At 53.7% G+C, this 15,511-nt stretch overlaps 1 protein-coding gene across 1 annotated transcript in view; it reads right to left on the bottom strand.

Annotated features, from left to right (window-relative positions):
• Positions 1 to 8,862, bottom strand: part of LOC140403805 (peroxisomal membrane protein PMP34-like) — a 109,903-nt gene extending 101,041 nt beyond the window's left edge. The window contains exons 1-2 of the mRNA XM_072491964.1: positions 8,807 to 8,862; positions 305 to 371 (exon numbers count right to left, since the gene is read on the bottom strand). Of these exons, the coding sequence (XP_072348065.1) occupies positions 305 to 371; positions 8,807 to 8,852 (113 nt within the window). The 5' untranslated portion in view covers positions 8,853 to 8,862. The remainder of the gene's footprint in view (positions 1 to 304; positions 372 to 8,806) is intronic.
• Positions 8,863 to 15,511: the final 6,649 nt, after the last annotated feature.

Consider the following 15,511-nt stretch of genomic DNA (forward strand, 5'->3'; position numbering starts at 1 on the left):
CCGAATGGCCTCCTTGCATGAAGACAAGTTTCTCAGAAGAGGGTTATTGTAATAATATTCCAACACATCAGAATGATTCAAATACATTCACCTGAGATATTAATGTTTATACATGTCTATTTCTGGCACCAATTAATAATTTAGTTATAAAACCAGGGCCCCTCTTGCTCAGTCCACTTCAGTGGCTGGCATACGAGCAGCGCATTTACCAACCCAGCCACTGGGGGAGCTGCCGAGATTCCCTTGGCTCCTGGCAGCAGAGAGGGGAGTAGCGTTGGGGAAACACAGCCGTGTTTGCACTCACAGTCCCTCCTCTCTGATGATCTTTGCCAGGACGGCAGGTGTAGAGCTTGACTTTATCTTCTCGTCCACTGCAATGAGAGAGAGAGAGAAAGTGTGAGTATCAGATGCGGAGAACTGTCTATAAGAAATGACCATCGACATCAATCCTATCTGAAAGCACTGACCCTTGGTGTGGCGAGGGGATGGGCTGGGGGAGCTCGCCTCCACCCTCTGCTTCACTCAGCCACCCATCTTCATCCATTCCCTCCTCCCTCTGTTTATTGTAGGGAATGTTTACATATTGTATTTTCTGTTGCAGTAATGTTAGTAAAAGAACGTGGGTTAAGGCATGATTCTGAGTCTGCTAAAGCTGTGATTAAGGGGTTAACAGCCAGGCAGGCTGTGACGTCATTCATAGGCGGGGCTAAGGGCAGCACGGTGGTGCAGTGTTAGCACTGCTGCCTCACGGCGCCGAGGTCCCTGGTTCGATCCCGGCTCTGGGTCACTGTCTGTGTGGAGTTTGCACATTCTCCCCGTGTCTGCGTGGGTCTCGCCCCCACAGCCCGAAGATGTGGGGGGAGCTGGATTGGCCACGCTAAATGGCCCTGAACTGGAATAAATGAATTGGGCACTAAATTTTTATTTTTAATTTTAAAAATTCATGGGCGGGGCTGGGTCAGTTTTCTAGTTTCATTTTCAGCCCTGCCCCAGGTCTGCTTTCTTTTAAGTTTAATTTTTAGATTTCTGCTCTGGGTTCCGAGGAAAGATGAGTTTCTCAGACTGACTTCTCCTTCTTTTCCAAGGACTTTGTGAATAACTCTGTCAGCCCCTCAGTCTTACTCGTATTAACAAGTGTGCGCGGATTTTGCTGAATTGAAATTCTAGTGGGTGGAAAGTAAACTCAAAGAACTTTATATTTTTTAAAGAACTGTCTAACTGTTGATTGAAAAGCTGTTTATTCCTCGGATGTCGATGGGGTTAATCCTGTGTCAATAATAAAGATTATTCGAATATAAACGATCTCCAGTTGTGAGTGGAATCTCTCCTTTCATCACAGTTTACAAATTGAAAAATTGTTGTGAGTTTCGTCCGGTTTTCCAATATGAACTGGGGTCTAGTCTGGTCCCATAACGTTATCCAACTTCATCTAATGTTTATTCCTGTTATTTTACCTCAATTACTCGTGATGGTATCGGCTTTCTCATCGATTCATTGTCTTATAATTATGATCCCTAATGTTGTTCTGCCACCCAACAGGAAGCATCATTTCCATCACCCTGTCTAAACCCCTCAGAAATTTAAACATCTCTCTCAGTTCACCCTTCAGCCTTCTCCATTCGGGGGAAAGAGCCCCAGGTGGGTTCTTTTTAATTGTTACAGAATTTAAATTCAATTAATAAGATCCGGGATTGAAGCTGAAGGTGGCCATAAACCCATCTGGTTCACCAATGCCCATTCGCAAAGGAAATCTGTCGTCCTTCCCTGGTCTGGCCTACATGTGAATCCAGGCCCCACAGAAATGTGACCGACTCTTAACTGTCCCTCTGAAATGGCAATTAGAGATGGACAACAAATGCTGATCTTTCCCACATCGCAGGAAAGACTAAAAAGAATAGTGTGCAGTGCTCCCAGTGTCCTCTAAGGTTCGATTCAAGCTATGTTACGATACCCTGGGTTAATTTCAGCAATTCCAGCCCCAGGGAACTTGTGTCCCCCTCGTAACTGACCCTTCAACTGAGGGGAACAGCTGCTCCCTATCCACCCTGTCCATGCCCCTCATAATCTTGTTCACTCGATCAGGTCGTCCCTCAGTCCTCTCTGCTCCAGAGAAAACAACCCCAGCCTATCCAACCTCTCTTCATCCCCAAGATGTTTCATCCCAGCAACATCCTGGTGAAACTCCTCTGCTCCCCCTCCAGTAAATCACATCCTTCCTATAATGTGGCGACCAGAATTGCACACAGTACTCCAGCTGTGACCCCACCAAAGTTCTATACAACTCCAACATGACCTCCCTGCTTGTGTAATCTATGCCTTGATGGATAAAAGCGAGTGTCCCATATGATTTTTTTCACCGCCCGATTAACCAGTCCTTCTGCCTTCAGAGATCTGGACAAACACACCAAGCTCCGTTTGTCCCTCGGAACTTCCCAATGTCAGGTCATTTATTGAATACTTCCTTATGTCATGTGAGCGCACCTAAGAAATGGGTGTTAAGAAATGTACCTTTAAGAAATGGATCAGTGATGTCAGAGAGTGGGTGGAGCTGGCCTGTCTGTCAGCTTTTTACTTTTGTTTTAGGCGGTTTGCTGCAGGGTGTGTTTTAGTTTCGTTTTCAGAGCTGGATAGCTGCAGTCACAGCCAGAAGGTGTATTAGAGTCTCTCTCTGTAATCTAAAGACTGTAAATCGATCCTTTGGTGATTTAAAACTAATAATTGCTCCCAGTAGTGACGTTAACCTGATGTGCTTCTGTTAAAAGTTTTTTTTTAAGTCTTATTATTCTACCTGTTTGTGTGTGCTGCTTTTTGAAACAAAAAGTATATTTACTGTGGGCATTTCTGAAAGGATAGTGAAAAATTAAACCATCTTGAAGTTGATGGTTTATTTTTGTTTATTGGGGGGAGGTGTCATGTGAGATGTGGGTGTTTATCAGTGATGTCAGAGTGTGGGTGGAGCTGTGCTGTCTGTCAGCTTTTTTACATTCGTTTTAGGCTGTTTGCTGCAGGGTGTGTTTTAGTTTTGTTTTCAGTGTTGGAGCTGAAGCCAGACAGAGCGGGTGTACTGCTGTTCTCTCTGCCATCAAAAGACTATCTCTTGATCATTTGGTGAATTCAGAATGAAAAATGTTTTCAGTAGTGACTTTAACCTGATGTGCTTCTTGTAGCGCACAAAGACTCCGACGACCGGCACACAACCGCGAAATGGCCCTTTTTCCCGCAGCTCTTGCAGATTGCTGCGCGGGCCGGGCAGCGCTGCCGGGGGTGTTTCGCCTGGCCGCAGAAATAGCAGCAGGCGCCCCCGGTGCGACTTGGCGTTTGGACCGCGCAAGCCTGTGGGGTGTCCGGGGGGGGGGGGGTGGGTTTGTCGCGACGGGTACGTACGGAGCCCAATGGGCTGCCGCGCAGTCGGGGCCGTAGGCGCGGGTATTCCGCGCGGCCACGTCTAGGGAGGCTGCTAGGGCCCGTGCCTCTGAGAGTCCTAGCGACTCTTTTTCTAGAAGTCTTTGGCGGATTTGGGAGGAATTCATACCTGCCACAAAAGCATCGCGCATCAACATGTCCGTGTGTTCATTTGCGTTCACCGAAGGGCAGCTGCAGGCTCGTCCCAAAATCAGCAGCACGGCGTAGAATTCGTCAATCGATTCTCCGGGACTTTGCCGTCTCGTTGCGAGCTGGTAGCGAGCGTAGATTTGGTTAACTGGGCGGACATAGAGACTTTTCAGTGCTGCGAACGCCGTCTGGAAATCCTCCGCGTCTTCGATGAGGGAGAAAATCTCCGTGCTTAACCTCGAGTGCAGGACCTGTAGTTTTTGGTCTTCTGTGACCCGGCCGGTGGCCGTTCTGAGGTAGGCCTCGAAACAAGTCTGCCAGTGCTTGAAGGCTGCTGCCGCGTTCACTGCGTGGGGGCTGATCCTCAGGCATTCCGGGATGATCCTGAGCTCCATAGTCCTTTTTAGGCACGCTTAATAAATTGTAGCGCACAAAGACTCCGAGAGACGAATAGAGTGAAGTCGATGAGGCTTTATTAAGCGTGTCTGTTCCCCCGCAGCCCGATAGTAAACTGGCCTGCGGGGGAGGACTCCGGCTTCTTATACTCCACCTTCAGGGCGGAGCTAGAGGTCAACGGCCAACCAGGACCCGGGATCTGTCAGCCAATGACATTAGGGCTTCCAGTCCCACATAACCCCTAATACATACTACCACACTTCTGTTAAAGGTTTTGTTTTTAAGTTGTGGAAATGGAAAAGTATTTTTTAAAGAAAAACAATGATTATTCTATGAACTCAAGTTAACCTTTTTAAAACATACAGTGAACATCTTAGCAAGCATCAATTCAAATACAACCCCCAAAGAATACAACACTAAATAATCCTTAAGCTGTCCTTTTAACATCCATGCAACTTAAAAACAAAACCTTTAACAGAAGCACATCAGGTTAAAGTCGCTACTGAATTCACCAAATGATCAAGAGATATTGATGGCAGAGGGAACAGCAGTATACCTGCTTGGTCAGCCCAGCTCCACCCACTCTCTGACATCACTGATCCCTTTCTTAAGCACCCATTTCTTTAAGGTACTCTCACATGACACTATTCCTGATCAAACCTTGCCTCTCCAAGTGGAGATAGATTCTCTCCTTCAGAATTTTCTCCATTAGTTTCCCTACCACTGACGTGAGACACTCTGGCCTGTAGTTCCCTGGCTCATCCCTACAGCCTTTCTTAAATAGTGGGTCCACATTCATGTTTCCCCAGTCCTCTGGCTTCTCTCCATGGCCAGAGAAGAATTACAAATTTGCATCAATGCCTCTGCAATCTCCTCCCTCGCATCCCACAGCATCCTGGGACACAATTCATCCGGACCTGGAGATTTCTCCACTTTTAAGCCTTCCAACACCTCCAATAACTTGTCCCTCCCTATGACAACTTTCGCAATAACCTCACAGTATCGCCTCGAGTTCTGTATCTGCCTCCTCATTCTCATTCAACACCCTGTCATTTGGCTCCAACCACAGATCCCTCCTTGGTCCCTAATGGACCCTACTTTTTCCCTAGTCATCCTCTTCCCATTGATATACTTGTAGAATATCTTGGGATTTTCCCTGCTTCTACCAGCGAGAGATTTCTTTGCTCTCCTAATTGCTTTCTGAAGCTCGGTCCAGCACTTTCTTTACTCCACCAATACCTCCGTTGATTTGCTCGCCTTGTACTTGCTAAAAGCCTCTCTTTTCCTTCTCATCATATCCTGAATATCTCTGGTCATCCAGATATGACAAAGAGTCATCGGACTCGAAACGTTGGCTCCTTTCTCTCCCTACCAATGCTGCCAGACCTGCTGAGATTTTCCAGCATTTTCTCTTTCGTATTCAGATGGTGGTTCTTTCGCACACATTCTCCACAGCACACTTTCTGATTAAAGTCTCTGGTTTAGAACAGAGAACATACAGTGCAGAAGGAGGCCATTCAGCCCATCGAGTCTGCACTTAAGCCCTCACTTCCACCCCATCCCCGTAACCCAATAACCCCTCCGAATCTTTTTGGTCACTAAGGGCAATTTATCATGGCCAATCCACCTAACGTCTTTGGACTGTGGGAGGAAACCGGAGCACCCGGAGGAAACCCATGCAGACATGAGGAGAACGTGCAGACTCCACACAGGCAGTGACCCAGTGGGGAATTGAATCTGGGACCTGGCGCTGTGAAGCCACAGTGCTAACCACTTGTGTAAAGCTGATAATGGTCTTCTCAGTAGAGTCATTCATTCAGGGTTAGAAAACACAGCATTCACAGGCAACAGGCTTTCTGGGGACACTTTAGTTCTGATCAAACTGGGCCTTCAGCTCAAGGTTCACTTTCAAGCCTATATCTTTCTGAGAGATGCTGTATTTTGCATCAAACCCATGCTTTCAGCTGGTGGCTTGAATTCAGGCTCTGCAGTGTCAAGAGAACGGCAGCCAGACTTGCGGGAGAGAGCGTCAGCCCTCACTGTGGTTCCCTGGAGAGAATTAGCTGGATCGTTTTGGAGTGTTTTGGACGAGGCAGTTTCAGAACCCCAAAATGTATCATGGAGTTCAACCAACCTCCCCTTTAATGCTATTTGTTGCTTTTCCGAGCACACGGCTTGTTCCCTGGGAGTGGGATTACAATTATGGACACGTGGGTTTTTAAACACAAAACAATGTTTATTCCATGAACTCAACTTCACCTCTTCAATAAACATTGGATCTCTCAACACCCCTTACTTCAAAGATAACCCAAAAATATTACAACACTAAATAATCCTTCAGTTATTCCTTTCAATATCCATGAGACTTAACACCTTGAAACAGAAACACATCAGGTTAAAGGCTTCACTATTATGAGTTTAAATCACCCAAATGATCCAGAGATAGTCTTTCATGGCAGAGATCACAGCAAATCCAGCTCACTGCAAACACAGACACACACACCCAAGCTCTCATCAAAACCGAAACTTCAAAACGGCTGAACTGAGCTCAGCTCCACCCACTCTCTGACATCACTGTTTTCTTAAAGGTCCATTGCTTAAACATCCATTTCTTAAAGCTACTCTCATATGACAGGAGAGAGTAAGTTACATCTCTTCACCGGGCTGCCACAATCAAAACTGAAACAAAACTGGAAACTGGGGGCTCTGGAGAGCGTTCCAGTGGAATAATATCCAATCACCGCCTGTTACTGAGCACAGCACAGCCCTCTCCAATCACCGACTGTTACTGAGCACAGCACAGCCCTCTCCAATCACCGCCTGTTACTGAGCACAGCACAGCCCTCTCCAATCACCGACTGTTACTGAGCACAGCACAGCCCTCTCCAATCACCGACTGTTACTGAGCACAGCACAGCCCTCTCCAATCACCGACTGTTACTGAGCAAAGCACAGCCCTCTCCAATCACCGACTGTTACTGAGCACAGCCCTCACCAATCACCGCCTGTTACTGAGCACAGCACAGCCCTCTCCAATCACCGCCAGTTACTGAGCACAGCCCTCTCCAATCACCGCCTGTTACTGAGCACAGCACAGCCCTCTCCAATCACCGACTGTTACTGAGCACAGCACAGCCCTCTCCAATCACCGACTGTTACTGAGCACAGCACAGCCCTCTCCAATCACCGACTGTTACTGAGCACAGCACAGCCCTCTCCAATCACCGACTGTTACTGAGCACAGCACAGCCCTCTCCAATCACCGCCTGTTACTGAGCACAGCACAGCCCTCTCTAATCACCGCCTGTTACTGAGCACAGCACAGCCCTCACCAATCACCGCCTGTTACTGAGCACAGCCCTCTCCAATCACCGCCTGTTACTGAGCACAGCCATCTCCAATCACCGCCTGTTACTGAGCACAGCACAGCCCTCACCAATCACCGCCTGTTACTGAGCACAGCCCTCTCCAATCACCGCCTGTTACTGAGCACAGCCCTCTCCAATCACCGCCTGGTACTGAGCACAGCACAGCCCTCACCAATCACCGCCTGTTACTGAGCACAGCCCTCTCCAATCACCGCCTTTTACTGAGCACAGCACAGCCCTCTCCAATCACCGCCTGTTACTGAGCACAGCACAGCCCTCTCCAATCACCGCCTGTTACTGAGCACAGCACAGCCCTCTCCAATCACCGCCTGTTACGGAGCACAGCACAGCCCTCTCCAATCACCGCCTGTTACTGAGCACAGCCCTCTCCAATCACCGCCTGTTACTGAGCACAGCACAGCCCTCTCCAATCACCGCCTGTTACTGAGCACAGCACAGCCCTCTCCAATCACCGCCTGTTACTGAGCACAGCACAGCCCTCACCAATCACCGCCTGTTACTGAGCAGAGCACAGCCCTCTCCAATCACCGCCTGTTACTGAGCACAGCCCTCTCCAATCACCGCCTGTTACTGAGCAGAGCACAGCCCTCTGGACCCATTCACTGGCCACCAGCTAATTCAATCCTTCCGAGTCCTCAGGGACACTGGCCAATCTGCAATCACCAGTTTAAACCAGCACAGCCTTCCGGATTGTTCTGTTTGAATTGAAGGGACAGGTTGCTTTCCTTAAAGCGATATGTCCATCAATTATTCACAGAATAGGAGAATAAGAGGAAGGAGAAATAAGGGAAACAATCCTATTCTTTCCATTTCTATCCATCATCCTGGATGCCCCCTGGGTGCCATCCAACGTGACCAGGTAGAGCAGCGCAGTCCATTCTGATGTCCTCATCCAAGCTGGATGTTCCACGAGTGTCTGACAGATAGAAATCAGGACTCCCAGCTGCTCCCCGCTCTGCCTATCCCTGGGAAATGGGGATCAGCTGTGGCCTTAACTGAGGATCCTGTCTGAAAGATTGGGAAAGGCTGGTGGTCAAAGCTGAGACCCGTTACCACTCAGCGAATCTCATCTTGCTACCTTTTTAAAATTACTTTTTGATGGGGAGTTGCTGTGCTGGGCCAGCATTTGTTGCCCATCCTATTTACCCCTGAACTGAGGGGCTTCCTCGGCCATTTCACAGGGTCAGTTAAGAGTCAACCAGATTGCTGTGGGTCTGGAGTCACGTGTAGGCCAGACCGGGTAAGGACGGCAGATTTCCTTCCTGAAGTGACCCAGATGGGTTTTTACAACAATCGATGATGATTTCCTGGTCACCTTTACTGAGACCAGCTTCACATTCCAGATTTATGACCTGAATTCCAGGCCCTCGGGATTACTCGCTCAGTGTCATTAATACCTGACCACCGTCTACCCTGGAGGGGAGGAGTTCCAGGGGGATTTGCAGCTCCAGTCCCCAGCAGAATCTTACCTTGAAGTCTGAGGCGGGCCGTGTCCAACGGGTAGAACACAGTCATCGATGTCACACCTCCCTGGAGAAAGAAGAGAAGGTGGGAGTGAAGGAGCAGTGTGTGAACACCGGGATTCTGTCGCAGTGAGGGTGAGAGCTTCATACAGGCTGAATTCAAGACGGAAAATTATCAGCAACTCGAAGGTTCAGCAGTCTGCTCCACCCTTTCTACCCAAACAACAGTGCCACAGATCCTTGTCCTCTGGCGATCACTCTCGCGAGTTTGATTCTCTACCTAAGAATCCCTGTGCACTGGTCCCGGGTTCTGTGGGTCAGTGCGTGGCTGCCACTGCAGCACTCCACCCGAGAGAGGGCACCTCTGGCCGCACACCTGGCAGGTGTTTCCAGGAGGTGGGATTGATCCTTGCACTCTAGATCGCTGGTATTCCGAGCTCTGGCTCCATTCCCGGACCTCCTCTTGCTGTCATTGGGCGGGGATTAAATCTGTCCGCTCACCTTCGGCTTTGTGATGCGACAGGTCAGGGGTTTGCACTCCCAGAGCGGAGCTGAGGGGATGCCGCACTGTCAGAGATTCCAGACTCGACACGATGTCTTCCACCTCAGGGTGGGTGGAAAAGATCCCCATGGCCGGGGACTTCGGAGCACCGAGTCTCCTGGCCAATCACTCGCTTCTGGAGGCTCGTATAGAGCACCCTACCCAGGCCCAAACCACCCCCCCCATTCCCGTAATCCCATGTAACCTGCACATCCCTGGACACTAAGGGACAATTTTTCACGGCCAATTCACCGACTGTGGGAGGAAACCGGAGCACCCGGAGGAAACCCACGCAGACACGGGGAGAACGTGCAAACTCCGCACAGACAGTGACCCAAGCCGGAATCGAACCTGGGACCCTGGAGCTGTGAAGCAATTGTGCTAACCACCGTGCTACCGTGCTGCCCGGAGGATTCCTGTCATGTGATGAGAGACTAAGTCGGTTAGGATTATATTCATCGGACTTTGGAGAGTGAGAAGGAATCTCAGAGAAACGTACAAAATTCGAACAGGATTAGACAGGGTAGATTCAGAAAGGATGTTCCCGATGGTGGGGGCAGAAGCAGGAGACATGCTTCGAGGCAAATGGGTAAATCTTTTAGCACTGAGCTGAGAAGAGGCTTAATTGAAAATAATATTCTGGGTTTGCCTCTTCCATAACAATAGCTGGTGCTATGTGATGGTAACTCGGGTAACACAGTGACACACCTCTGGGTGAAACCACAGGTATTGTCACGGTTTCTACATTCTGCAGGCCTCGGACACTGACAATTAACCCCTCGCTGTCCCTGCTGTTCTGCATCCAGTGGTTCAATGTCAAATTTGTTTAGTGGCAACTCTGGTGACGTCTGTCCTCCGGAAATGTGTCGGTGTGTGCTCCCTCAGCACTGACCCTCTGACAGTGCGGCGCTCCCTCAGTACTGACCCTCTGACAGTGCGGCGCTCCCTCAGTACTGACCCTCTGACAGTGCAGCACTCCCTCAGTACTGACCCTCGGACAGTGCAGCGCTCCCTCAGTACTGACCCTCTGACAGTGCAGCACTCCCTCAGTACTGACCCTCTGACAGTGCAGCACTCCCTCAGTACTGACCCTCGGACAGTGCAGCGCTCCCTCAGCACTGACCCTCTGACAGTGCGGCGCTCCCTCAGTACTGACCCTCTGACAGTGCAGCACTCCCTCAGTACTGACCCTCGGACAGTGCAGCGCTCCCTCAGTACTGACCCTCTGACAGTGCAGCACTCCCTCAGTACTGACCCTCTGACAGTGCGGCACTCTCTCAGTGCTGACACTCTGACAGTGCAGCACTCCCTCAGTACTGACCCTCTGACAGTGCAGCATTCCCTCAGTACTGACTCTCTGACAGTGCAGCACTCCCTCAGTACTGACTCTCTGACAGTGCAGCACTTCCTCAGTACTGACCCTCTGACAGTGCGGCACTCCCTCAGTACTGACCCTCTGACAGTGCAGCACTTCCTCAGTACTGACCCTCTGACAGTGCAGCCCTCCCTCAGCACTGACCCTCTGACAGTGCAGCACTCCCTCAGTACTGACCCTCTGACAGTGCAGCAATCCCTCAGTACTGACCCTCTGACAGTGCAGCACTCCCTCAGTACTGACCCTCTGACAGTGCAGCACTCCCTCAGTACTGACCCTCTGAAAGTGCAGCCCTCCCTCAGCACTGACCCTCTGACAGTGCAGCACTCCCTCAGTACTGACCCTCTGACAGTGCGGCGCTCGCTCAGTACTGACCCTCTGACAGTGCAGCACTCCCTCAGTACTGACCCTCTGACAGTGCAGCCCTCCCTCAGCACTGACCCTCTGACAGTGCAGCACTCCCTCAGAACTGACCCGCTGACAGTGCGGCACTCCCTCAGCACTGACCCTCTGACAGTGCAGCACTCCCTCAGTACTGACCCTCTGACAGTGCAGCACTCCCTCAGTACTGACCCTCTGACAGTGCAGCACTCCCTCAGTACTGACCCTCTGACAGTGCAGCACTCCCTCAGAACTGACCCTCTGACAGTGCAGCACTCCCTCAGTACTGACCCTCTGACAGGACAGCACACCCTCAATACTGACCCTCTGACAGTGCAGCATTCCTCAGTACTGACCCTCTGACACTTCCTCAGTACTGACCCTCTGATGGTGCAGCACTCCCTCAGTACTGACCCTCTGACAGTGCAGCACTCCCTCAGTACTGACCCTCTGACAGTGCAGCACTCCCTCAGTACTGACCCTCTGACAGTGCGGCACTCCCTTAGTACTGACCCTCTGACAGTGCAGCACTCCCTCAGTACTGACCCTCTGACAGTGCAGCACTCCCTCAGTACTGACCCTCTGACATTGCAGCACTCCCTCAGTCCTGACCCACTGACAGTGCGGCACTCCCTCAGTACTGACCCTCGGACAGTGCAGCACTCCCTCAGTACTGACCCTCTGACAGTGCAGCACTCCCTCAGTACTGACCCTCTGACAGTGCAGCACTCCCTCAGTACTGACCCTCTGACAGTGCGGCGCTCCCTCAGTACTGACCCTCTGACATTGCAGCACTCCCTCAGTACTGACCCTCTGACAGTGCGGCACTCCCTCAGTACTGACCCTGTGACAGTGCAGCACTCCCTCAGTACTGACCCTCTGACAGTGCGGCACTCCCTCAGTACTGACCCTCTGACAGTGCAGCACTCCCTCAGTACTGACCCTCTGACAGTGCAGCACTCCCTCAGTACTGACCCTCTGACAGTGCGGCACTCCCTCAGTACTGACCCTCTGACAGTGCAGCACTCCCTCAGTACTGACCCCGTGACAGTGCAGCACTCCCTCAGTCCTGACCCACTGACAGTGCGGCACTCCCTCAGTACTGACCCTCGGACAGTGCAGCACTCCCTCAGTACTGACACTCTGACAGTGCAGCACTCCCTCAGTACTGACCCTCTGACAGTGCAGCACTCCCTCAGTACTGACCCTCTGACAGTGCGGCGCTCCCTCAGTACTGACCCTCTGACATTGCAGCACTCCCTCAGTACTGACCCTCTGACAGTGCGGCACTCCCTCAGTACTGACCGTGACAGTGCAGCACTCCCTCAGTACTGACCCTCTGACAGTGCGGCACTCCCTCAGTACTGACCCTCTGACAGTGCAGCACTCCCTCAGTACTGACCCTCTGACAGTGCAGCACTCCCTCAGTACTGACCCTCTGACAGTGCAGCACTCCCTCAGTACTGACCCTCTGACAGTGCAGCACTCCCTCAGTACTGACCCTCTGACATTGCAGCACTCCCTCAGTACTGACCCTCTGACAGTGCGGCACTCCCTCAGTACTGACCGTGACAGTGCAGCACTCCCTCAGTACTGACCCTCTGACAGTGCGGCACTCCCTCAGTACTGACCCTCTGACAGTGCAGCACTCCCTCAGTACTGACCCTCTGACAGTGCAGCACTCCCTCAGTACTGACCCTCTGACAGTGCGGCACTCCCTCAGTACTGACCGTCTGACAGTGCAGCACTCCCTCAGTACTGACCCCGTGACAGTGCAGCACTCCCTCAGCACTGACCCTCTGACAGTGCGGCACTCCCTCAGTACTGACCCTCTGACAGTGCGGCACTCCCTCAGTACTGACCCTCTGACAGTGCGGCACTCCCTCAGTACTGACCCTCTGACCAACGTCGTCCTGGAACCAAGGGTAGATGGGAGTTAAAATTCAGATCAGTCAAAGAACAAAGAAATGTACAGCACAGGAACAGGCCCTTCGGCCCTCCAAGCCTGTGCCGACCATGCTGCCCGACTAAACTACAATCTTCTACACTTCCTGGGTCCGTATCCCTCTATTCCCATCCCATTCATGTATTTGTCAAGATGCCCCTTAAATGTCCCTATCGTCCAGAGGGGGGGTGGAAGCAGGGACGATAGGGACATTTAAGGGGCATCTTGACAAATATATGAATAGGATGGGAATAGAAGGATACGGACCCAGGAAGTGTAGAAGATTGTAGTTTAGTCGGGCAGTATGGTCGGCGCGGGCTTGGAGGGCCGAAGGGCCTGTTCCTGTGCTGTACATTTCTTTGTTCTTTGTTCTTTGTTTGTCCCTGCTTCCACTACCTCCTCCGGCAGCGAGTTCCAGGCACCCACTACCCTCTGCGTAAAAAACTTGCCTCGTACATCTACTCTAAACCTTGCCCCTCTCACCTTAAACCTATGCCCCCTAGTAATTGACCCCTCTACCCTGGGGAAAAGCCTCTGACTATCCACTCTGTCTATGCCCCTCATAATTTTGTAGACCTCTATCAGGTCGCCCCTCAACCTCCGTCGTTCCAGTGAGAACAAACTGAGTTTATTCAACCTCTCCTCACAGCTAATGCCCTCCATACCAGGCAACATTCTGGTAAATCTCTTCTGCACCCTCTCTAAAGCCTCCACATCCTTCTGGTAGTGTTGTCGTGATGTGATTGGATGTTGGAACAGGTTGGAGGGCCTGCAGGTCGTCCCTCCCATTTCCAAGCGGCGCGGTTTATTGGTGGATCCGAGTATAATAACTGTCAAACCTGACGATGATACTGATTTTCACACAGACACACCGACCCTGCTGGGCCCGGGGCAGGAACTGGGTTCTGGCTGGAGGTGGGTGAGCCAGCGAGGAGAAGGGGCTGTTGTTGATCTGTCAGGTTTTGCTGTACGTCCCAGTCAGGATCTCAAGTGGGACGGCAGCACGGTGGCTCAGTGGGTTAGCACTGCTGCCTCGCGGCGTCGAGGTCCCGAGTTCAATCCTGGCTCTGGGTCACTGTCCGTGTGGAGTTTGCACATTCTCCCCGCGTGTGCGTGGGTTTCGCCCCCACAACCCAAAGATGTGCAGGGAGGTGGATTGGCCCTTAATAGAATTTTTTTTCAAAAAAGTGAACAGGGCGTCTGTCTCGGAATGACTGAAAATGATGGGGGCGGTGAGGGGGAGTTTTGGGGGGGGAGTTTTGGGGGGGTGGGTGAGGGGGGGGGTTGGGGGGGTCTCGCTGGGCCGGGGAGGGGGGGGGTCTCTCTGGGCCGGGGGGGGGGGAGGGGGGATTGGGGGGGGGGGTCCTCTCTGGGGCCGGGGGGGGGTGGGGTCTCTCTGGGCCGGTGGGGGGGGTCTCTCTGGGCCGGGGGGGGGGGTCTCTCTGGGCCGGGGGGGTCTCTCTGGCCGGGGGGGGGGGGGTCTCTCTGGCCGGGGGGGGGGTCTCTGGGCCGGGGGGGGGGTGTCTCTCTGGCCGGGGGGGGGGGTCTCTCTGGGCCGGGGGGGGGGTCTCTCTGGGCCGGGGGGGGGTGTCTCTCTGGGCCGGGGGGGGTTCTCTCTGGGCCGGGGGGGGGGGGGGGGGGGTCTCTCTGGCGGGCCGGGGGGGGGGTCTCTCTGGGCCGGGGGGGGTGTCTCTCTGGGCCGGGGGGGGGGGTCTCTCTGGGCCGGGGGGGGGGGTCTCTCTGGGCCGGGGGGGGGGTCTCTCTGGGCCGGGGGGGGGGGGTCTCTCTGGGCCGGGGGGGGGGGGTCTCTCTGGGCCGGGCGGGGGGGGGGGTCTACTGGGCCGGGGGGGGGGGGGTCTCTCTGGGCCGGGGGCGGGGTGTCTCTCTGGGCCGGGGGGGGGGTCTCTCTGGGCCGGGGGGGGGGTCTCTCTGGGTCGGGGGGGGGGGGGTGTCTCTCTGGGCCGGGGGGGGGGGGTCTCCTCTGGGCCGGGGGGGGGGGGGGGTCTCTGGGCCGGGGGGGGGGGGGTCCTGGCGGGCCGGGGGGGGGGGGGTCTCTCTGGGCCCGGGGGGCGGGGGGGGGGGTCTCTCGTCTGGGCCGGGGGGGGGGGGGTCTCTCTTGGGCCGGGGGGGGGGGGGTCTCTCGGGCCGGGGGGGGGGGGTCTCTCTGGGCCCGGGGGGGGGGGGTCTCTCTGGCGCGGGGGGGGGGGGTCTCTCTGCTGGGGCCGGGGGCGGGGGGGTCTGGGCGGGGGGGGGGGGGGGGGTCTCTCTGGGCCGGGGGGGGGGGGGGGGGTCTCTCTGGCGGCCGGGGGGGGCGGGTCCCTCCCCCTCCCTCTGCCCTCCCCTGGGCCGCTGGGGGGGGGGGGTGTCTCCTGGTCCGGGGGGGTAGGGGGGTATCTGGGCGGGGGGGGGGCCCGGGTGTCTCCCTGGGCCGGGGGGGTGGGGGGGTCTCTACTGGCCGGGGGGGGTGGG

This window comes from Scyliorhinus torazame, chromosome 29 (assembly GCF_047496885.1).
Source record: "Scyliorhinus torazame isolate Kashiwa2021f chromosome 29, sScyTor2.1, whole genome shotgun sequence".
In the NCBI taxonomy this organism is placed as follows: domain Eukaryota; kingdom Metazoa; phylum Chordata; class Chondrichthyes; order Carcharhiniformes; family Scyliorhinidae; genus Scyliorhinus; species Scyliorhinus torazame.